The 25593-nt window shown below is 41.3% G+C and overlaps 1 protein-coding gene across 1 annotated transcript in view; it reads left to right on the forward strand.

Moving 5' to 3' along the window:
- The window catches only part of LOC126295344 (pleckstrin homology domain-containing family M member 2), a 260206-nt gene that overhangs the window by 176439 nt on the left and 58174 nt on the right, over positions 1–25593 (forward strand). Inside the window, exon 14 of the mRNA XM_049987814.1 lies at positions 13916–14064. Coding sequence (XP_049843771.1) covers positions 13916–14064 — 149 coding nt within the window. The remainder of the gene's footprint in view (positions 1–13915; positions 14065–25593) is intronic.

Below are 25593 nucleotides of genomic sequence, written 5' to 3' on the forward strand. Positions count from 1 at the left end.
CATTTCCTTTGTTTTGTCTATATTTATCTTCAGACCAGCAGTCTCTGCTGCTTCTTTCAGTAAGTTTTAATTTAGCCTGCATATCAGTCAGCCTTTGAGCTAATAAAACTGTCATCTGCAAGACCCAAATCCTCCAGATGTTCGTGGATCCCCGATTGCATTTCTCGTCTCCAGCATGCTGTGACTATTCTCATAACTGAGTCTAGAACAAATAGAAGTAGTGTAGGTGATAAAATGCAAGACTTCCGGACTCCAGTTGTTACTTTTATGGGTTCTGTCATGTTTCCCTTGTGGAGCATACAACATTTGTAGCCATCATCATATACCATACTTCCACAACACCTGCTAGAGCACTTTGTTTCACAGAATCGAAGGCCTTTTGAAAATCAATGAATGCCAGGTACATGGTAGCTTGGAATTCTTTGCTTTGCTCTAAAATGATCCTACAAGTGTTAATAAGATGAGCACAACTATGTTGTGCTCTGAAACCCGTCTGTTCTCCATGCAGTCACTTTTCAATAGACTCTTTAATTCTGTTTAAAATAATTATGTTGAGGACATTACTGGGCACTGACAACAATGTAATACCATGCCATTTATTGCCGTCTGACAAATTTCCCTTTTTTAGGAGCTTTACAACCAAACCATTTTTCCACTCCTTTAGAGATTGCTCTTAAAGTCAAATATGCTACAGCAAGGGATGGAGCGTTTAACAGTACTTTCAAGGTAGCAAAGTGTACATGAAAGTTATTTTTGTGCCTTCAATTGGTACTGTCTAAGCCATAGTGTGAAGGAAACTGATTTGTATTGTCAACAACAAGAACAATTAAGGAAGTGACTGTAAGAAATTGAGCACCCTTAAAAATGCCTGTACAAGGTTTTCAGTTATTACTTTACACGATATGCTTCCTACTTGCATCCATTGAATAAAGTATATCCACACTGTCCAGTCACATTAATGTGACAATCTGTCAAAAGCCTGAATAACCACCTTTTTCAGTGTGAGACATGCAGGAAGAGTGTCGGTGACATTTTTGAAGGTACCGACAGGAATGCTGATTCGTACTGACTTCAGTTTCGTGGACAGCTGAGCTAGATTTCTCAATTGTGGATCCATAGTATGAACAGCTCGATTGAGGTGGTCCTGCAAATTCTTGATTGGATTTAAATCTGGAGAGTTTGCTGGCCAGGGGAATTCGGTAAACTCATCCCAGTGCTCTTTGAATCACCGATGTAGGCTGCGAACTGTGTGGTACATGTAGGTAGATGCCGTGATTGCCGAGGAGAAACAAACTGCATCTAAGGGTGGACACAGTCTGCAAGGATAGACGTGTACTTGCGTCGATCCTTTATGCCTTCCGAAATGACGAGGTCACCCAGGGAATGCTGTGAAAACGTCCCTCAGACAGTAACGTTCCGACAATTATTGCAGAGTGCCTGCTTTCAGACATTACATGCTCTATGTGCCAGCAGCCATCTGATGGATGGAGTGCTAAACATGATTCACCTGAAAAAAACCATCTGTCGTCACTTTTGAGGAGAGCACGGTAAGTGCCATAACCCAATTCCACTGAGGAAGAGGGGTCAAAATAAGTGCCTCGATTTACCATTTCTGAAAAAAATGATGGTCAAAGTTTTTGAGGTACTTTATGTGCCTTTCGCTGTATAACAACCTCAGACAAAGTGGTGGCACATTATTTAGTATCACAGCTTCTTAATCGAAACTCTATTATTACTTTTACTTTAGTTTTTCATTTATATACCTATGTCTGTAGAAGATTGCTAGAAGAATATTTCCCAGTGTATAGTGATGTAATGTGTCCTTATTTGTCTATAAATTGTATTTCAGGTGAATGCATTTAAAAAAAAATGAGGAAATTACTTGAAATTGTTTTCAGTGAAATTCCTGTAGTGTATCTTGATGCATAATGAATAGTGTGTGCCAATTTTCAGATAAGTGATCAGTTGTGTGGTTTACTGTAAAATTATTTCCAATGTGTGAAATCTTCACCAATGTTAATGATGCTTCTTTGCAAAGTGAGATTCATATGAAGAAAGGTCACTGTGGCAAACCAGCCTTTGCACAATACTCATGGTGTTTGAAACATCAGTGGTCCGAATGTTTCTACAATCACTATCATCTGATGGAATGCACCTAATCTTCCTGAAGAATAAACAAATGAATAAAATATAACCATTGATGTAAGAATTGGTATGACAATGAAATATCAGACTGTGAGAATTTAAAAAGATTGTAATCCTTCAACATACCATTCAAATACATACACTGTAGAGGAAATGTAGGACACTTATTGTGAAATCCAGTTGTAATTTTACAGTTAATATAATACCCTTGTATCCCCTAAGTTGATAAGAAACAATCATGTAGTAACCTTCTACAGATATGGATAGATAAAAAATAATAAATAAAAATGGTAAACGGGTTACGAACACAGGGTGCAAAATTAAGGAGCCACAATGCTAACAACTGAGCCACCATTTTGTCTGAGGACATTGCGCTATAAGAGGCATAATAAAGTACCTCAAAAATACATCAAAAACTGTGACTGTCAATTTTTGAGAAATATGAGGGTGATTTCAAAAGTTCTCGGGATCACCACAAGAGGTCAGTGTTAGCGCAATGAGTTTTTCACATCATATTCATTCGACTGTTGCCTGTAAACACGTGGCACAGCAGTGCTCTTGAGGAGAGCTGTGGTGGTGATGTGGCTCTGTTGTTGTTCCCCGCGTTGTGAGTGGCGAAGATGGAAAAAATCTAGATTCGAGCAGTGATTAAGTACGTCATAACGAAAGGTATGAAAGCAAAGGACATTCATGATGATTTCCAGAATACACTGGGAAATCTGCTCCTTTATATTCAACTGTGCCAAGTGGACAAATCAATTTAAATTTGGTAGGGAGAGCTTAGATGACAATCTGCGCAGTGGCCGGCCAAGTTGTGTCACTGCTTCAGAAATCGTAGCAAAAGTACACAAAATGGTCACGGAGGATCGCCGATTGGAAGTCCACGAAATTGCTCATGCTTTCCAGATGTCATCTGAAAGGGTATATGAGAAAATTATCTGCAACACGGGTGCCGTGACTCTTGACGGTGGATCAAAAACATACGAGACTGGACATATCGTAACAATGTTTGGCCCATTTAGGAGAAACGAACACCGGTTTGTGACCACAGATGAAACTTGTGTGTCCTACTATACCCCAGAGACAAAACGTCAGTCTAAGCAGTGGAAACATGCTGATTCTTCACTACCAAAGAAAGCAAAGACAACCTTTGGTGGGAAAGGTCATGGCATCAGTGTTCTGGGATGTGAAGGGGATTCTGTTAGTAGATTATCTCCCCACTGGGAAAACAATTACTGGAGAATACTATGCTAACCTCCTCATAATGCTAACCTTTTCATAATATTGTTACATTCCATCCTGAATTTTCCAATGTGTGATTTTGCCATCTATATATTTGTTACACTTTTAGCTTTCCCTTCTTTGTTTGGCAGTGGTTTGACATCTGAGCTCTTGATATTTATACAGCTACTTCTTTCCTCCAAAGGTGTCTTTAATTTTTAGAAAGGTGACATCCATATTTTGCTTAATTATGCATATGTCTGCATCCTTGCATTTCTCATCTAGCACTACCTGTTTTACCATTTTGTATTACATATCAGTCTCATTTTTTAGACATCTATGTTTCCTTTCTCCTCCTTCATTTTTTATATTTTCTCCTTTTGTGTATTAAATTCAATATTTCCTCTGTTATTGAGTAATTTCTACTTGATATTGTTTTTCTGCATATTTGGTCCTCTGCTGCCTTTATAATTTCATGTCTAAAAGCTACCCATTTCTCTTCCATTGTACTACTTCCCTCTGTTTCATTCAGTTTTTGCCTAACCTCCACCTGAAACTCTCAATGACCTCTCGTTGTTTGCAACTTATCTAGATCCTATTTCCTTAAATTACTCCCTTGCTGCTAGTCCTTCTGTTTTTCCAGTTTTTGTGCAGTTTATAACCAATAAATTGCATTCAGAGCCCAAATCTCCCGCTGGAAATGTCCTGAAACTGATATCTGTCCTACCATTACATTATAATACCAGGTGGTCAAAAAGTCAGTATAAATTTGAAAACTGAATAAATCACAGAATACTGTAGACAGAGAGGTACAAATTGACACACATGTTTAGAATGACATGGGGTTTTATTAGAACCAAAAAAAATACAAACATTCAAAAAATGTTCGACAGATGGCGCTTCATTTGATCAGCATAGCAATAATTAGCATAATAAAGTAAGACAAAGCAGAGATTATGTTCTTTACAGGAAATGCTCAATACGTCCACCATCATTCCTCGACAATAGCTGTAGTTGAGGAATAATGTTGTGAACAGCACTGTAAAGCATGTCCGGAGTTATGGTGAGGCATTGGCATCAGATGTTGTCTTTTAGCATACCTAGAGATGTTGGTCAACACGATACACTTGTGACTTCAGGTAACCCCAAAGCCAATAATCACACGGACTGAGGTCTCGGGACCTGGGAGGCCAAGCATGATGAAAGTGGCGGCTGAGCACACGATCATCACTAAATGACTCACATCTGTCGGACATTTTGTGAACTTTTTTTTGTTCTAATAAAACCCCATGTCATTCCAAGCATGTGTGTCAATTTTTACCTGCCTATCTACATTATTTCATGGTTTATTAAGGTTTCAAATTTACACTGACTTTTTGATCACCTGGTATTATGAAAAGGAAAGTTGCTACTCACCATATAGCAGAGATGCTGAGTTGCAGATAGGCACAAGAAAACGACTGTCACAAATAAAGCTTTATAAAAACGCACACGAACGTAACTCACCCACGTGACTGCAATCTCAGGCCTCAGTTGTCACAGTCATATGTATGAGTTCCATTTGCACTACCCAGGACTGTAACTCCTAGCATAGGGATTATTAATTAATAATATTCCACCATCAGTCAAAACTCTTGTTTTCTAATTGCTGTCCAACACATCTCAGAGCTACAACTCAATTTTCAATGACTGTATGGACATACTGGATGTTACATCTGCTTCAGTTTTCACCTAACAGTGATAAAATGACACAGTTGTTAGACTTTAATGAGATAAAGTATACATCAGATGGGATTAATAAGGCGAAGTCAGAGAAACAAAGTCTAATAGCATATTATCTGAATTTGACCACAGGACTTTCGTCTCTTGCATCGGTGCAAAACTTCCACTTTTATGCTTAAACAGGGTTAAACCCAGTCATGGAACATAGCTTACTCATCTCGAATAGCTCGGAGGATGCTGCTGAGCTTAATGTTCCCGTACGACGGATGTATTACCTTTGACGGTGCCGCACATCTTCACTGGAAGAGACACAGTGGAGAGATTTGGAATTTAATCTGGGGTGGAGACTGGCAGTAGCAATTTTCCACCACCAGGATTCGAACTGGCTTACGTCAGAGTCGAGTGCCACTGCACACGTACGCAGTAGCAACCTCGGCAACAGAGGTCCAGTCTGTCTGTAGGAAAATATACTGTTGTGGAGGAAAAGCCACCTATTGGAAGGGCCACAGGGTGGCTTGGAATCACTCCTAAGTATTTTTCATAAGCCTGACAGTTCCAAAGCTTTCCAGAAGAATGAGCAGTGACAGATGTGACTCTTTTTGGCAATAGCTTAAATGTGTGGTTCTTTTACACACTGAATCTGCATCTGACAATTTCTTGTCAGTCACACTCAATTCTGTTGAAGAGTGATTTTTTTATGAACTCTAAATTCAGCATAGCACCTTTAGGCTTAACTGTAGTGAAAAATAATTTAATTTTTAAGTATAAACATTTTTGGAACAATTAGAAATGTGTTGTTGTTGCTGCTGTTGTTGTTGTTGTCGTCGTCTTCAGTCCTGAGACTGGTTTGATGCAGCTCTCCGTGCTACTCTATCCTCTGCAAGCTTCTTCATCTCCCAGTACCTACTGCAACCTACATCCTTCTGAATCTGCTTAGTGTATTCATCTCTTGATCTCCCTCTACGATTTTTACCCTCCATGCTGCCCTCCAATGCGAAATTTTTGATCCCTTGATGCCTCAGAACATGTCCTACCAACCGGTCCCTTCTTCTAGTCAAGTTGTGCCACAAACTCCTCTTCTCCCCAATTCTATTCAGTACCTCCTCATTAGTTACGTGATCTACCCATCTAATCTTCAGCATTCTTCTACAGCAACACATTTCAAAAGCTTCTGGCTACACTCCATACAAATACTTTCAGAAACGACTTCTTGACACTTAAATCTATACTCGATGTTAACAAATTTCTCTTCTTCAGAAATGCTTTCCTTGCCATTGCCAGTCTACATTTTATATCCTCTCTACTTCGACCATCATCCGTTATTTTGCTCCCCAAATAGCAAAACTACATTCCTGCTTTAAGTGTCTCATTTCCTAATCTAATTCCCTCAGCATCACCCGACTTAATTCGACTACATTCCATTATTCTTGTTTTGCTTTTGTTGATGTTCACCTTATATCCTCCTTGCAAGACACTATCCATTCCGTTCAACTGCTCTTCCAAGACCTTTGCTGTCTCTGACAGAATTACAATGTCATCAGCGAACCTCAAACTTTTTTTTTCTTTTTCATGGATTTTAATTCCTTCTCCAAATTTTTCTTTTGTTCCCTTTACTGCTTGCTCAATATATAGATTGAATAACATTGGTGGTAGGCTAAAACCCTGTTTTACTCCCCTCCCAACCACTGCTTCCCTTTCATGTCCCTTGACTCTTATAACTGCCATCTGGTTTCTGTACAAATTGTAAATAGCCTTTCGCTCCCTTTATTTTACCCCTGCCACCTTCGGAATTTGAAAGAGAGTATTCCAGCCAACATTGTCAAAAGCTTTCTCTATGTCTACAAATGCTAGAAACGTAGGTTTGCCTTCCCTTAATCTAGCTTCTAAGATAAGTTGTAGGGTCAGTATTGTCTCACGTGTTTCAACATTTCTATGGAATCCAAACTGATCTTCCCCGAGGTCGGCTTCTACTAGTTTTTCCATTCGTCTGTAAAGAATTCGCGTTAGTATTTTGCAGCCGTGACTTATTAAACTGATAGTTCGGTAATTTTCACATCTGTCAACACCTGCTTCCTTTGGGATTTGAATTATTATATTCTTCTTGAAGTCTGAGGGTATTTCGCCTGTTTCATACATCTTGCTCACCAGATGGTAGAGTTTTGTCAGGACTGGCTCTCCCAAGGCTGTCAGTAGTTCCAATATATAGTGGTACAATTTCTTTGTATATCAGGGGATTTTTGTGGATCCTTTTACACAGGGTATGTGAATTGTTTGCATTCTTCTACAAGAGGCAGTTTGCCGGCTTGACGTGTTCACCTTTCTTGTACACAAAATATGAATTTTGTGTTCTTTCTCTAAAATATGTTGCATAAAAAATTCCCGTAGAAATCTAATGGGACTACTGACTTCACATTATTTGTGGTCAGCTCATCTTCCTTTCAGTTTACAAAAGTCTACTGGCAACGATCGACAGTTTTGGGTAGTTCCTCGTGACTGGCGAAACATCTGAGCACAAAAAAGACGAATGCGCTTCCGATTATTAAAAGACTCTGAGTACCGGCTTCCTCATTCTACTGTCATCAGTATCTTTACAAATTTTCCCAAAAATTTTGCCTTGCAGATATACCCGCACTCTTTTTTAATGTGCAGCTCACATCAAACTCTCACAAACTCCCCTTACTGTATCAAGCTCACACCACTAGTGCTTCACTGGAAATCAGCTTCCACATTGTCAGTCACACATTCGTCCCAACTTATTGTCAACATATCTTTGTCTCTCTCTGACTGTTACGGTCTTCTGTCCCACAGCCACAGTCTCCTTCATTCTCTCCTTCTACCACTCCACTCACTATCAAAGTCTCTTTTGCTCTCTCTTACTGTTGCTGTCTCATTCATTCCTTCCCATTGCTGCTGCCTCTTCTCAGTCACTATCTCTTCCTTCCCCATTGCCATTGCCAAAGACTGTCTCGCATTATTACTGGCTCTCTCACTCACTCCCACTTCCACTTTCTCTTTATCTCCCCCCCCCCCCCCCCCCCCACCCTCCCCCGCAGTGTCTCCTTCATTCCTTTCCCAGCTCTGTTCCACTGCCACTGTGTCCCTCTCTCTCTCACTCTCATTGTCTCCTTCACTCCTTCTTTACCATAACCACTGTGTATCATCTTCCAGTATTTATTACTTTTCTGTCACTTTCCTACTGCCACTTTCTCCTTTTCTCTCAGCATAAAAAAGCACAAATATGTTAAATGTTTTTGAAAAATCTTTATACACTGTGTGATCATAAGTATACAGACACCTGGCTGAAAATGACTTACAAGTCCATGTTGCACTCCATTGGTAATGCTGGAATTCAGTATGCTGTTTGCCCACCCTAAGCCTTGATGACAGCTTCCACTCTCGCAGGCATACGTTCAGTCACTTGCTGGAAGGTTTCTTGAGGAATGGCAGCCCATTCTTCATGGAGTGCTGCACTAAGGAGAGGTATCGATGTCGGTCGGTGATGCCTGGCACGAAGTCAGCATTCCAAAACATCCCAAATGTGTTCTATAGGATTCAGATCAGGACTCTGTGCAGGCCAGTCCATTACAGGGATGTTACTGTCGTGTATCCACTCCGCCACAGGCCGTGCATTATGAACAGGTGCTGGATCGTGTTGAAAGATGCAATCGCCATCCCCGGATTACCCTTCAACAGTGGGAAGTGAGAAGGTGCTTACAACATTAATGTAGGCCTGTGCTGTGATAGTGCCATACAAAACAACAAGGGGTGTAAGCCCCTTCCATGTAAAACATGACCACACCACACCATAACACCACCGCCTCCAAATTTTACTGTTGGCAATACACACACTGGCAGATGACGTTCACTGGGCATTTGCTGTGTCCATACCCTACCATTGGATCTCCACATTGTGTACCATGATTTGTCAGTCCACACATTTTTCCACTGTCCAATAATCCAATGTTTATGCTCCTTCCATCAAGTGAGGCGTCGTCTGGCATTTACTGGTGTGATGTGTGGCTTATGAACAGCCGCTCGACTGTGAAATCCAAGTTTTCTCATCTCCTGCCCAACTGTCATAGTACTTGCAGTGGATCCTGACGAAGTATGGAATTCATATTTGATGGTCTGGATAAATAAATGTCTTCGTATTACAAATTAGGACACTCTTCAGCTGTCGGTGGTCTCTGTCAGTCAACAGGCAAGGTAGACTGTATGCTTTTGTGCTGTACGTGTCCCTTCACATTTAGACTTCACTATCACATCAGAAACAGTGGATCTAGGATATTTATGACAGTGGAAATTTCGCATACAGACATATGACACAAGTGACACCCAATCATCTGACCACGTTCGAAGTCTGTGAGTTCCGCAGAGTGCACCATTGTGCTGTCTCACAATGTCTAATGACTACTGAGGTTGCTGATATGGAGTACCTGGCAGTAGGTGGCAGCACAATGCACCTAGTATGGAAAATATATGGTTTTGAGGGTGTCTGGATACTTTTGATCACATAGTGTAGGTGCCGAAGAAGGTAGAATGAGGCAGTTGGTATCCCCCTGTTCAGTCAGTCTTGTAATAGAGAGGAGCATATTTGCCTTTTTCATGCTGCAATAGGAACATTTAATGCCAGTTCCTGTCTTTCCACTGGTACAGCAGGACATGTTGCTTGTATGAAAAGAGCTTTGTGAGTCAGTAAAATTTTGATAGTTTTTACTTGTATGAAATTGAAAGAATGCAAAACTAATTCTACACCTCAGACTGAATTTTACATGCACAAAAAATTTTCCTGTGTTTCAGTACTACACCATGGGATGTTCAGAACAATTCTAATGAGAATGGAGACACTTTACAACATATTTCTCCATACTACATCACTTTATAAACTATGCTTTCATTCACACTGTTCTTTTTTTTTACATGTAAATTCTACATGTGCAAGCAGGGTAACTCTGAAACTTTTTATCTCAGAAACTGACAAAGCTATCAAGACAATTTTCAACATTGTTAGATATTGGGGTCCTCGCAATATATTGTAAAAATTACAGCCACTTGCTGCAGATAGCTGTCTTGGAATCCAAGGCTTGGTCTTGGTATCCAAAAACCAGTTCTTTTAGGTGTTCTTGATAACAGATAAAGATTTTTGAAAATAGGAAGATGGCACTTCTAGATAAATATTTAGAGATAGATATCATCTCATTAAAATTTTAGCTATTTGGTGCAGTTATTTGTTATTTAGATTTCGTCTCACATTGGAATTTACGCACACATTTTATATGTACATGTAAGGTAATGCTGAACCTCTGCATCTCAGAGATGAATAAAGGTATCATTAAAATTTTCAGAGTTTCAGATTGCGATCTGAGGAAAATATTATAAAAATTTTAGCTACATGCTGTGCATAGTTATCGTCGAATCTGCAGCTCAGTTTTGATACTCAAAAGCACGTTTATCAAGTTTCCTCAGGAACCGCCCGTGAGCTAAATGGTGCCTCCGTGAGCTCCTTAAGGGGGACTGTGCTCCACATCTAATGCAAAACAAACCAACTGATTTGCTTCATGTGCCTAAGCTAGAGGACATGAGTAATATTCAAAATTTGACCCTGTATTGTAGGATAGTTACAGTAACACAGTCCTTCTGTCGGGCATACATATAGCCTCTGTTTTTTTTTTTTTTTTTTGGGGGGGGGGGGGGGGGGGGGACAGTAATTCAGAAACTGTGAGACAGTTGCCTTTAGTATCAGCAGACCTCAAAAAGTAAGTTACATACCAGAAATGGCAGGCTAAGTAATCTGTGCTGAAGTATGCACTACACTTCAACGTAACAGATACATGGCACTATTTTTTGACATTGTCATGAAGTGTGTGTAAAGAGTTGTCGGAATGCTGCAGTGACTGTACAACGTCTCGGGAATACGAGTGGAGTTCAATAAGTAAGCCGATGCAACTTTTTTTCCTATGACAATTTCAGCTGAAAAACTACAGAGTTTGTTGTGGGATATTCCCAGTTCGGCCCCAATAGTTTCATGAATTTCCAGTAGGTAGCTGCACTATACGTGGTTATCAAAATGGTGTCTGTAACAGGCGTGCTTTCCAGGCTGAGAGCTGTCATCGAGTTTCATTTGGCGGAAAACCAGAGCATCACAGAAATTTGTACGTACTTCCAGAATTTCAACGGAGACCTGACTGCGTACAATTGCACGGCGAGTCGTTGAGCAATTCTTCTGTCACCATTGCAACGAAGTCGTGCAGATCTATCTGATCCCCCGTGTACCAGCTGGCCACACACAGCTGTGACTCCTGGCAAGCTGGAATGAACAGACAATCTCATATGAGCTGATTCCCTAACAGAAGACCATAAAGAGCAACAGTGGACCTTCTGAGCAGAGTTGCTAGCACGTTATGAGGCTGATCGTGACAATTTTATATTGAACATTGTCACAGACATCTAACCGTGGGTTCATTAGTTTGACCCAGAAACAAAACAGCAATCTAAAATGTGCTGCCCCACAACCTTCTCTCTGAAGAAAACTTTGAAAGCCATATCCTCAGATAATAAATTTGTGGTGACAGTCATCTTGGCCTCTGAAGGGGTTATTCTGTTTGATGCCCCCCTCACGGTGCAACGATTCACTCAGAAGTGTATTGTGCTACTGTCAGGAAACTGAGAAATCGACTTGAGCACATTTGTCACCGTGAAATTGCGAAAGGAACTACTTCTCCCCCACAACAGCACGAGGTCTCACATGAGTGTGCGCACCATAAAACTTCGTCGGACAGTTTTCCTCATCACCCCTACAGCCCAGATTGTGCACCTTCTGACTTCCGTCTTTTTGGGACACACTCCACAGGAAATGGCACACGGGTAGTGGAGAGGCTATCGATGCAGGAAGATGTCGGCTCCGACTTTGACCGGTGCAGTGGTACTGTGTGAACATACAGACCCTTCCAGTTAGGTGGCATAAGGCTGTCACATAGGGCAGAGATTATGTTGAAGAATAGCATTTCGTAGCGAAAATAAGAGGAATATTACCGTATTTACTCGAATCTAAGCTGCACCTGAAAAATGAAACTTGAAATCAAGGACAAAAATTTTCCCGAATCTAAGCCGTACCTGAAATCTGAGACTCGAAGTTCAAGGGGCGAGAAAAGTTTTAGGCCGCACCTCCAAATCAAAACAAAGCTGGTCCATTGTAATATGAGGCACAATTTAGGTCGAACGAATGACGATACAGCTACAGTAGTTTGGTTCGAGTCGTAAGCTTAGCAGTTGAGCTATACCAGGTAGCCATTGCTATGTGTCAGGTGCTCCATCCGTATTTATACGGGTACCCTACCATTTTCACGTGCTTCATCTGGTTTGAATTGATTGCTTATTTTTGTTTGACCTGATAGGTGCCGTTCTCTTTGTTATAGGTGTTTACGTCACTCTAAGCTGAAAATGCATTACTGTACTGTGTCATGCATTGTTTGTCGCATTCTGATAATGAGTGTTTACGGCCTGTCGCCGCTCACGGCATGGCTTGCTTTTGTGCACGCTACCGCCTTTTACAGTTTTTTTAAAGAAAAGGGAGGAATCGTCTCATTAGCAAAACAATGGCAAGTGAGTGCTATTTGTTGTTACTTGCACTGCTGCTTTCCTCGATAATGATCAACAAGAACCAAATAATAGACTGCATATGAGAGGAGATGTTCTGAACGAGAGTTTAGCGAAAATTTTTCTCAGTTTGAAAATCTTAGCAGACACCTCTTTTGTACATTACATTCTGCACAGAAATTAGAGTCATCTCATATTTAAAAACATAGTCAAGTGCCGTGCTTCATTTCTGACTGTATTACTATTAGACATAAGAATAATACGAATATAAACATGACATGATATGTATATTCTTCCGCGTTTGCTGTTGTCTCACACTAGTTTCGTAGTTTATTGGGCAGACAGGAGTTAAATGAGATAGCAGCAAAAACGAAAGAATACATGGCAAAATATTTGTATTATTCTTATGGTGAAGAGAATACTGCATGTCATTCACAATTAATAAAAGTTCCTATTAGCAACCATCTCTTCTCACAGGTAGGAAAGAAATCAGAACGTAGAGTTGGCCATATTGACAAACATCCCAAATAGTCTTGCCAGTCAGATTTTCTTAGTACATTGGAATGCTGCTGCATTCGAATATGAACAGTACGGAATTTGTATTTACTTCGTTGGATAATGTATGAAAATGCAGTAGTCGAAACTCGGGGCGGAGAAGAGAGTTTGTCTTCTACTTTTTTATTTTATTTGCTGACACAGAGGTTTTGGCACCAGTATTTATCTTTGTGCATGCAAAGTGTGCCTACTTGTATTCGATGGCAGAAGTTAGTTGTGGCGGCACCTACCAACATTTTTCAGAACTTCCGCTTACTTTGCACTCGATTCTAAGTGGCACGCTGTTTTTCGGATTACAAAAGCAAGAAAAAAAAGTGCAGCTTAGATTAGAGTATGGTGTATTGGGGTCCTGACTAAACCACTTTCAGACCAAGGATTTGTAGCATTACTTGTCGAATGCTCCTCGTGGATTGTTTTCTTTACACACCTGTCAGACCGTGTTCCGCAGGATCCACAGAATACGACGTAATCTGATGTTGTATGACTCAGGTGTGGACATTTTAACTTTTCCTGTTTTTTGGTGTAATAACGTGTGTTGTTATTTAAGTGATTGTAGGTGGATTGCAAACAAAGCTGTAATGCTTTGATAATTGTTTGCCAATAGAATAACTTTAGTAGCCACACGGCAGCATTTCCTTTGCTCGTACAGCTGTCAGATTCAGTGGGTGTGCTGCAGGTGGAGGAGATGGTACACTACGCGCTGGTGCGCGTACAGGACGAGCAGCTGAGCCCCCCCTCGACCCCGCTGGGCCCGCAGCGACAGGGATACCTGATGGCGCGCGCCTCCGAGGACGAGCCATGGCGACCCGCCTTCTTCATACTCAAGTGAGTCCCATCTACTGGTCCTACAGTGTTTCTCTCAAAGTTGGTGGCGGTGCTTATTGGCATTCATGTGAATTTATAGCCATTAGATTTATAGAAATCTTGATGAAGTACCACATATCTGGAACTATTATGTAGTAATTTTATTAACTTGTTATATTCATTAAAGTACACACATCAAAGTTTTGCATCATCCCAGTTCCCAAAACTTCTGCAGATAGATGTTGACTGTGGATATTGTATCACAGACGCACTCCCTTTGACTGTTCAAAGATGTCACTAAACCTGCTCAAAGATGTAAACAACTGTGCACGAGCAGTGTCTATTAGACCTAGGGATCTGACAGCCGATCAGTTCGAGTCATTCCACCAGGAAAGAGGTTCACGGCTAATGTTGTTTGTAGTTCAACCGTGCCTAGATGATCATACCATGGTTCAATTGCATCTGAATCTGCATTGTTACTTTGGGCCAGGAAGGGCTCTCAACAAGGGAAGTGTCCATGCATCTCGGAGTGAACCAAAGAGATGTTGTTCGGACATGGAGGAGATACAGAGAGACAGGAACTGCCAATGATGTGCCTCCCTCAGGCCGCCCCAGGGCTACTACTGCAGTGCACGACCGCTACCTACGGATTATGGCTCGGAGGAACCTTGGCGGCAATGCCACCGTGTTGAATAACGCCTTTCGTGCAGCCACATGACGTCGTGTTACAGCTCAAACTGTGCACAATAGGCTGCATGATGCGCAACTTCACTCCCGACGTCCACAGCGTGGTCCATGTTTTCAACCACGACTCCATGCAGCGCGGTACATATGGGCCCAACAACATGCTGATTCGACCGCTCAGGATTGGCATCATGTTCTCTCCACCAATGACTGTCATGTATACCTTGCACCAGACAATTGTCAGAGGCGTGTTTGGAGGCAACCCTGCCAGGCTGAACACATTAAGACACACTGTCCAGAGAGTGCAGCAAGGTGAAGGTTCCCTGCTGTTTCGCGGTGGCATTATGTGGGGCCGACATACCCTGCTGATGGTCACAGAAGGCACCGAAATGCCTGTACGATACGTGATTGCCATCCTCTGACCGATAGCGCAACTGTATCGGCAGGATATTGGCGAGGCATTTGTCTTCATGGATAACAATTTGCGCCCTCATTGTACACATCTTGTGAATGACTTACTTCCGGATAACATTGCTTGACTAGAGTGGCCAGCATGTTCTCCAGACGTGAACCCTATTGAACATGCCTGGGATAGAATGAAAAGGGCTGTTTATGGATGATGTGACCCACCAACCACTCTGAGGTATGTGCGCTGAACGACCATTGATGAGTAGGACAGTCTCGACCAACAGTACCTTGATGAACTTGTGGATAGTATGCCTTGATTAATACAGGCATGCATCAATGCAAGAAGACGTGCTCCTGGGTATTAGAGGTACTGGTGTGTACAGCAATCTGGACCACAACCTCTAAATGCGTCGCTGCATGGTGGTACAACATGCAATATGTAGTTTTCGTGAGCAATAAAAAGGGAGGAAATGATAATATTGATCTCTGTTCCAATTTTCCGTTCACATTCCAGAACTCTTGTAACAGAGGTGATGCAAAACTTGTTTTGATGTATTTATATGCTTTCTTATTGACATATCCTTCTAGTAAAAAATGTTCAGATTCAGTTGACAACTTTGAGTAAAGGACTGGAGTAATTAATTGCATTTTTAGAACTGTGCTCCAAAATTTTTTAGTCAGAGATGACTGTTGTTAATTGATGACATACTCTACATTTGGCAGTGTGTGAAAATAGTACAGTGCTGAGAAAAGTCACATTAAAAAAAATGAATGTGGGGTAATGAAATTTTTGGAATACATTTGGCTAGGGACCATATTTAAGTGATTAACATTACAAAATCACGCGTTAATGTAAGCATGAGATAAGAGACTGCAAATATGAAGTGCAGGTACATTAATAACAGGTGTAATCAACAGAATGTTGAATGTGAGCATGCAAACGTGCATGTGTTGTATCGTATAGGTGCAGGATGGCAGCTTGTGTGATGGAGTTCAGTGCCTGTTGCACTTGGTTGGTGAATACAGGGACTCCTATAGTTCAATTCATTTATCTTGGCGGTTCGCGCATGCCCGCCCAGATGCGGGAGATTGCTGCGTTGCCAGTTGTACGCGCCAAGAGAAGCAGCAGCATAGTAAATAGTTCGCAATCTTTCGTTTAGGGGGAGCACACAGTTTATGAAATAAAGCCACCACGGCCGCATTAACCCTTTTGCTGCTACAGAGACGTGCTTCCAGCATTTTGTCATCATTGCACTTCTCGCCTGTGCAGAAACATGGTGTTTTGACTGCTTTGACACACTTTATCATTCGATTTCACAAAAATTTTTTGGCCCAAAATTTTTATTTTTACACAACTTATTGAGTGATACCTTCCCCCCATAAATGACTTAATTTTGTTTCGATGTTCAACGCAGTTATTGCGCAGCATTAGATGTAGTAAGCCACTGCACGAAATTTTGAAGAGTTTGCAGAGGTAAAAGTCCATAGCGTATACTTTCCGTATGGTCAATATTAGTTGCCACTAGAAATTTCAAAAAATTACATTCAGACGAGTAAAACTCATGAAGTAATACACTTTGATATTGTTTTTAAATAAAGAAAATATTAAGCACCAAACAACGTTTGAACTCTTAACCTTCCGCTTAGTAGTCATAGACTCTAACCATCACACTATCGCAGCTCGTCGATCAATACCTCTCCCAGAGAACTTTCAAATATCACGCAAAATACCGACAAACACTGTTGGTATGACTATGAATTACTCACGTTTTGTCGAAGTACAACAGGAAGTAAACAACTACCGCTGTTCTGTATCTGGTTCATGAGAATGATACAAACACCTTCCGTTGCTATCGCCTGAATTAGGAGGCTTATTGCCTGTTTGATTTAATTAATTAATAGAATATGAAGCAAGTGGTATAAAGAATGTTTTTCCAAACTTTTTATTAAAGAAAGTCTGCTATCAAGACACTGCTTTCGTTCAATTACTTTTTTTATCACTGAACATTTCTAAAACTGAAGACACTCGTCTGTGCTCTGCACTGCAGTCGAGCTCTGGCAACGTCGTTCTCTGTTCATTGGCTGACTGTGTTTTGTGACGTCAGATGTGCAGAACGAACCTAAACTCGGCCACCGTCATAAATGATGTGCACTTTAATGCTGTTTGTAGATGACACTGGAGTTGTCGTCCGATAATGTCCCGTGTACATTTCATCAGAGACAGACCCGGTGTTAGAGTATGCCGAGGTGTCAACACTCTGTACGGCACGTCAGGGTACGACAGTAGTGTGTGGGCGAGCGTTATCCAGTTGGAAAACAGCCGTGGGATGCTGTTCACAGATGGCAGCACGGCAGGTCGAATCGCCAGTTTGACGAACAAATTTGCAGTCAGAGAGCTCGAGATAATAACAGATGCTCCCGCTATGTCACGAAATCGCATCCCAGATCGTATCTTTAGGTGTAGGTCTGGTGTCATTGCAGGCCCTCAACTACCCTCCTCCTAACCGACACATGACCACAACTGGCACAGAGACAGAACCAGATTTCGTCAGAAAGCACCACAGACCTCCACCATGCAGTCCACTGAGCTATTGCTCGGCACCACCGAAGTTACGAGTGGCAGTAGTTTGGGGTCAGCAGATTGCACATTACGAGGTGTCTGGCTCGGAGCTGTCCATGAAGCACCCAATCTGTAACCGTTCATTGTGTCACTGTGGTGCCAATTGCTGCTCAAATCGTTGTTGCAGATGCAGTACAATACACCAGAGCCCCACAGCAGATGTGACAGCCTTCCTCCTCTGTAGTGCCACATAGTTGTCTGCTGGCAGTCGTGTACAGTGGCTACATTTGAGTCAGTTCTTTCTGCAGCATCACAAAAGGAACATTCAGCTTCTCATAGTCCTAGTACATGACCTTGCTCAGACTCAGTGAAATGTTTCTAGAATGATGTTTTTCACTCTACAGCGGAGTGTGCGCTGATATGAAACATCCTGGCAAATTAAAACTGTGTGCCGGACCAAGACTCAAACTCGGGACCTTTGCCTTTCGTGGGCAAGTGCTCTACCGACGGAGCTATCCGAGCACGACTCACAGCCCGTCCTCACAGCTTTACTTCTGCCAGTACCTCGTCTCCTACCTTCCAAACTTTACAGAAGCTCTCCTACGAACCTTGCAGAACTGATACTCCTGAAAGAAAGGATACTGCGGAGACATAGCTTAGCCACAGCCTGGGGGATGTGTCTAGAATGATATTTTCACTCTACAGTGGAGTGTGCGCTGATATGAAACTTCCTGGAAGATTAAAACTGTGTGCCGGACTGATACTCGAACTTGGGACCTTTGCCTTTCACGGGCAAGTGCTCTACTGTCTTAGCTACCCGAGCACGACTCACGTCCGGTCCTCACAGCTTTACTTCTGCCGGTACCTCGTCTCCTACCTTCCAAACTTTACAGAAGCTCTCCTGCGATAATGATAATGACATCTTTGTCACCTTACGGCATTTTTGGCTGACATCAACTCATCACGTCCAATCTTGGAGGTAACTAATTCTTATGACCACTACAGTGTGTATTTAAAGCTAACTTAATTTGCATCCTTTCAGACGTCGCAAAATTCTTTCCTGGTTTTCTTATGATTTTTTTGTCATCAGTTTATTTTCAGTCAACATGTACACGTATTAAAAGTTCCCGCAGCATTTTGTCTGTGTTTGAGTAATCTCTTACTGCTTTAAGTATTTTGGTACAGTTTTCACTAATTGTTAGACTGATTCACAAGGAATGTTTGAGTGTATACACTACTGCACATTAATTTCAATACACCCAATAAGTGCCATCTAGTTCTCTGTAGGTAAGGTCTAATACTACACATATGATCGAGGAAGCAAAGAATAGTGCAACAGTTGTACACGTGTCATTATTTTTGTTTTTAGTCAGCAAGATGCAATAGTATCCAACAACCAATGTTGTGTACATAAACATTATGTATCTATCTGATATGTTTGTTTACCTATTTGCTGACGGATGCTGCATTTGGTGCATCTGTGTTGTTCCCTGTAGTGGTGTGATGTCCGCAGAGAATGGCAAGCATTGCTACGATACATAACATGTGGTTTCTGCACGTCATGACACTGAAGTGTGCACATCGCTAGTATGGCTCCACGAGTGGAGATACCCATAGAAAAACATGCTGCAGTTGTAGCACTTAGCCATGCAGATTTATCTCGTCTCCAAATTGCGAAACAGTGTAATGTGTCTATAGTGGGAGTGGAATACACTCTTCACTGCCAGAAAACCGAGCGCGGTTGCGCAGTTGTTAACACACTGGACTCGCATTCGGGAGGTTGATGGTTCAGTCCCGCATCCAGCCATCCTGATTTAAGTTTTCCGTGGTATCCCTAAATCTCCCCAGGCCGACTTCCTTTCCCATCCTTCCCTAATCCGATGAGACTGATGACCTCGCTGTTTGGTCTCTTCCCCCAACCCAACCCAACCGAACCCAACTGCCAGAAAACAACAGGTAGCACCAAGGACATACCACGACCACGGTGACCTCATAAAAGAAATGATGATAAATATATCATAATTACAAGTAAGAGAAATAGATTCAGAACAGTACTCCGAATTCATGCAGAATTGGTAGAAATGAACATGACAACAATATCTGTTTCAACAGTAAAAAAAGAGACTGACAGAAGACGGCTGTGTCACTGCAAGAAAATCCCTTCTAAGGCAGATAAACAGAAGGGACCTGAATGGGCTAGGAAACATCATAATTGAACATCATAAGAGTGATGAAGGTGCTGTTCACTGATTAATCAAAGTTCGATTTTTAGAACCAGAAGGACAATATTTGTTGTTGTAGTGGAAAGGGTAGCCCAGGAGTGTGTTCTACCTACAGTTAAACACGGTGGAAGTTCTATTATGGTTTGGGGAGCTTTTGCCAGAGATTGAGTAGGTGACATTGTGAAAGTAGAAGGATGTATGGATCAGAAGCAGTACTACCACATACTTCAGTATAGTGCAATACAAAGTGGATTGTGCTTAATAGGATAAGGGTTCACCTTACAACAGGATAACGACCCAAAACGTTGGTCGGCACACTCTACGAACTACATTGCACCAAAGGAAAAACAGAAAGTACTGAATGATATGGTATGGCCATCTCAAAGCCCTGATTGTAATCCCATTGAAATGGTCTGGGATGAAGTGGACAGATGTCTCAGGGAAGTTAATATATCCAGCAAGGAACATCTCTGGAATGTTGTTAAGGATGTGTGGAATCATATAGATTCACGATACCTACAAAAACTGATTGTCCGCATGCCTCGAGTTTGTGAGGCAGTCATTAAATAAAGAAGATACTATGATGAAAGTAAAATATACTGATTGTAATTGTGTTATATATGTGGAGGTTAATATAATTATATTTTGTGAGAAATAATGTTTGATTTGTGTTTTGAATCTGAAATACCAGAATGTATTGAAATTAATGGGCAGTAGTGTAATTTGTTATCACTAAATAATTTTGAGCATGTAATACGTTTATTATTATCTGTTTCTTATTTAATTGCCATCTGGACTGACATCTCACCAAAATGTTGGGAGTTGTGAGCTTATCGGCTACAGAGGAGGGCATATCGGGCAGGAAAAGCAGTAAAGTAAACTGCCACTGGGACTCCAGAGAGCAGCAAACCTCGACCAGAAACTGTCGGGCCTGTCGGTCAAGCACGTGTCTGGAAACCAGATTTCCCAAACTACCTTCCACCTCAATACTGACCTCTCGATTATGTGAAGGTTCGCCAGAAATTACATGTGGTTTAAATTCCACATTAATCACTAAGTTCGCTTTTCCTCTCCCTTGTTGGATAACAGGGATGCTTAAGGGCCACGCAAGTTACCAGAGTGGTGTCCAATTCAAAGACTAGCATTACACCATTGTATGATAAAGCGTATTATCATCTGAATCTATATATAGCTTCCCCCCCCCCCCCCCCCCCCCCCCCCATGAACCATGGACCTTGCCGTTGGTGGGGATACAGATAGCCATACCGTAGGTGCGACCACAACGGAGGGGTATCTGTTGAGAAGCGAGACAAACGTGTGGTTCCTGAAGAGGGGCAGCAGCCTTTTCAGTAGTTGCAGGGGCAACAGTCTGGATGATTGACTCATCTGGTCTTGTAACACTAACCAAAACAGTCTTGCTGTTTTGGTACTGCGAATGGCTGAAAGTAAGGGGAAACTACAGCCGTAATTTTTCCTGAGGGCATGCAGCTTTACTGTATGATTAAATGACCATGGCGTCCTCTTGGGTAAAATACTCCGGAGGTAAAATAGTCCCCCATTCGGATCCCCGGACAGGGACTACTCAAGAGGACGTTGTTATCAGGAGAAAGAAAACTGGCATTCTACGGATCGGAGCGTGGAATGTCAGATCCCTAAATCGGGCAGGTAGGTTAGAAAATTTAAAAATGGAAATGGATAGGTTAAAGTTGGATATAGTGGGAATTAGTGAAGTTCGGTGGCAGGATAAACGAGACTTCTAGTCAGGTGACTACAGGGTTATAAATACGAAATCAAATAGGGGTAATGCAGGAGTAGGTTTAATAATGAATAGGAAAATAGGAATGTGGGTAAGCTACTACCAACAGCATAGTGAATGCATTATTGTGGCCAAGATACATACGAAGCCCATGCCTACCACAGTAGTACAAGTTTATATGCCAACTAGATCTGCAGATGACGGAGAAATTGAAGAAATGTATGATGAAATAAAAGAAATTATTCAGATAGTGAAGGGAGACGAAAATTTAATAGTCATGGGTGACAGGAATTCGTCAGTAGGAAAAGGGAGAGAAGGAAACGTAGTAGGTGAATATGGATTGGGGGTACAAAACGAAAGAGGAAGCCACCTGGTAGAATTTTGCACAGAGCACAACTTAATCATAGGTAACACTTGGTTCAAGAATCATAAAAGAAGGTTGTATACATGGAAGAATCCTCGAGATACTGACAGGATTCAGATAGATTATATAATGGTAAGACAGAGATTTAGGAACCAGGTTTTAAATTGCAAGACATTTCCAGGGGCAGATGTGGACTCTGACCACAATCTATTGGTTATGAACTGTAGACTAAACCTGAAGAAATTGCAAGAAGGTGGGAATTTAAGGAGATGGGACCTGGATAAACTGAAAGAACCAGAGGTTGTACAGAGTTTCAGGGAGAGCATAAGGGAACAACTGACAGGAATGGGGGAAAGAAATACAGTAGAAGAAGAATGGGTAGCTTTGAGGGATGAAGTAGTGAAGACAGCTGAGGATCAAGTATGAAAAAAGACGAGGGCTAGTAGAAATCCTTGGGTAACAGAAGAAATACTGAATTTAATTAATGAAAGGAGAAAATATAAAAATGCAGTAAATGAAGCAGGCAAAAAGGAATACAAACGTCTCAGAAATGAGATCGACAGGAAGTGCAAAATGGCTAAGCAGGGTTAGCTAGAGGACAAATGTAAGGATGTAGAGGCTTATCTCACTAGGGATAAGATAGATACTGCCTACAGGAAAATTAAAGAGACCTTTGGAGAAAAGAAAACCACTTGTATGAATATCAAGGGCTCAGATGGAAACCCAGTTCTAACCAAAGAAGGTAAAGCAAAAAGGTGGAAGGAGTATATACAGGGACTATACAAGGGCGATGTTCTTGAGGACAATATTATGGAAATGGAAGAGGATGTAGATGATGATGAAATGGGAGATACGATACTGCGTGAAGAGTTTGACAGAGCACTGAAAGACCTGAGTCGAAACAAGGCCCCGGGAGTAGACAATATTCCATTAGAACTACTGACAGCCTTGGGAGAGCCAGTCCTGACAAAACTCTACCATCTGGTGAGCAAAATGTATGAGACAGGCGAAATACCCTCAGACTTCAAGAAGAATATAATAATTCCAATCCCAAAGAAAGCAGGTGTTGACAGATGTGAAAATTACCGAACTGTCAGTTTAATAAGTCACCACTACAAGATTCTAACGCGAATTCTGTACAGACGAATGGAAAAACTGGTAGAAGCCGACCTCGGGGAAGATCAGTTTGGATTCCGTTGAAATATGGGAACACGTGAGGCAATACTGACCCTACGACTTATCTTAGAAGCTAGATTAAGAAAAGGCAAACCTATTTTTCTAGCATTTGTGGACTTAGAGAAAGCTTTTGACAATGTTGACTGGAATAATGTCTTTCAAATTCTGAAGGTGGCAGGGGTAAAATACAGGGAGCAAAAGGCTATGTACAATTTGTACAGAAACCAGATGGCAGTTATACGAGTTGAGGGACATGAAAGGGAAGCAGTGGTTGGGAAGGGAGTGAGACAGGGTTGTAGCCTCTCCCCGATGTTGTTCAATCTGTATATTGAGCAAGCAGTTGAGGGAATCAACAGAAAAATTTGGAGTAGGTATTAAAATACATGGAGAAGAAATAAAAACTTTGAAGTTCACCAATGACATCGTAATTCTGTCAGAGACAGCAAAGGACTTGGAAGAGCAGTTGAACGGAATGGACAGTGTTTTGAAAAGAGTATATAAGATGCACATCAACAAAAGCAAAACGAGGATAATGGAATGTAGTCGAATTAAGTCGAGTGATGCTGGGGGAATTAGATAAGGAAATGAGACACTTAAAGTAATAAAGGAGTTTTTCTATTTGGGGAGCAAAATAACTGATGATGGTCGAAGTAGAGAGGATATAAAATGTAGACTGGCAATGGCAAGGAAAGCGTTTCTGAAGAAGAGAAATTTGTTAACATAGAGTTTAGATTTAAGTGTCAGGAAGTCTTTTCTGAAAGTATTTGTATGGAGTGTAGCCATCAAGTCAAGTTGTGCCACAAACTCCTCTTCTCCCCAATCCTATTCAATACTTCCTCATTAGTTACGTGATCTACCCATCTAATCTCCAGCATTCTTCTGTAGCACCACATTTCGAAAGCTTCTATTCACTTCTTGTCCAAACTATTTATCGTCCATGTTTCACTTCCATACATGGCTACACTCCATATAAATACTTTCAGAAACGACTTCCTGACACTTAAATCTATACTCGATGTTAACAAATTTCTCTTCTTCAGAAACGCTTTTCTTGCCATTGCCAGTCTACATTTTATGTCCTCTCTACTTCGACCATCATCAGTTATTTTGCTCCCCTAATAGCAAAACTCATTTACTAATTTAAGCATCTCATTTCCTACTCTAATTCCCACAGCATCACCCGATTTAATTCATCTACATTCCAATATCCTTGTTTTGCTTTTATTGACGTTCATCTTATATCCAACTTTCAAGACACTGTCCATTCCGTTTAACTGCTCTTCCAAGTCCTTTGCTGTCTCTGACAGAATTACAACATCATCAGCAAACCTCAATGTTATTATTTTTTCTCCATGTATTTTAATACCTATTCCAAATTTTTCTTTTGTTTCCTTCACTGCTTGCTCAATATACAGATTGAATAACATCAGGGTTAGGCTACAACCCTGTCTCACACCCTTCCCAACCACTGCTTCCATTTTGTGCCCCTCGACTCTTATAACTGCCATCTGGTTTCTATACAAATTGTAAATAGCCTTTCGCTTCCTGTATTTTACCACTGCCACCTTCAGAATTTGAAAGAGAGTATTCCAGTCAACATTGTCAAAAGCTTTCTCTGTGTCTACAAATGCTAGAAAAATAGGTTTGCCTTTCCTTAATTTATTTTCTAAGATAAGTCGTGCGGTCAGTATTGCCTCACGTGTTCCAATATTTCTACGGCATCCAAACTGATCTTCCCCGAGGTTCAGCATCTACCAATGTTTCCATTTGTCTGTAAAGAACTCTCCTTAGTTTTTTGGAGTTGTGACTTATTAAACTGATAGTTCATGTAATTTTCACATCTGTCAACACCTGCTTTCTTTGGGATTGAAATTATTATATTCTTCTTGAAGTCTGAGGGTATTTCGCCTGTCTCATACATCTTGCTCACCAGCTGGTAGAGTTTTGTCAGGGCTGGCTCTCCCTAGGTTATCAGTGGTTCTAATGGGATGTTGTCTATTCCGGGGGCCTTGTTTCGACTCAGGTCTTTCAGTGCTCTGTCAAACTCTTCACGCAGTATCGTATCTCTTATTGCATCTTCCTCTACATCCTCTTCCATTTCCTTAATATTGTCCTCAAGTACACTGCCCTTTATAGACCCTCTATATTCCCCTTCCACCTTTCTGCTTTCCCTTGTTTGCTTAGAACTGGGTTTCTATCTGAGCTCTTGATATTTTCTCCAAAGGTATCTTTAATTACCCTGTAGGCAGTATCTATCTTGCTCCTTGTGAGATAAACCCCTATATCCTTATGTTTGTCCATTAGCCATCCCTGCTTAGCCATTTTGCACTTCCTGTCAATCTCATTTGAATATACTGTAATGCAAGATTTATTTGTTCAG

Source organism: Schistocerca gregaria, chromosome 11, assembly GCF_023897955.1.
Source record: "Schistocerca gregaria isolate iqSchGreg1 chromosome 11, iqSchGreg1.2, whole genome shotgun sequence".
NCBI classification, from domain to species: Eukaryota; Metazoa; Arthropoda; class Insecta; order Orthoptera; family Acrididae; genus Schistocerca; species Schistocerca gregaria.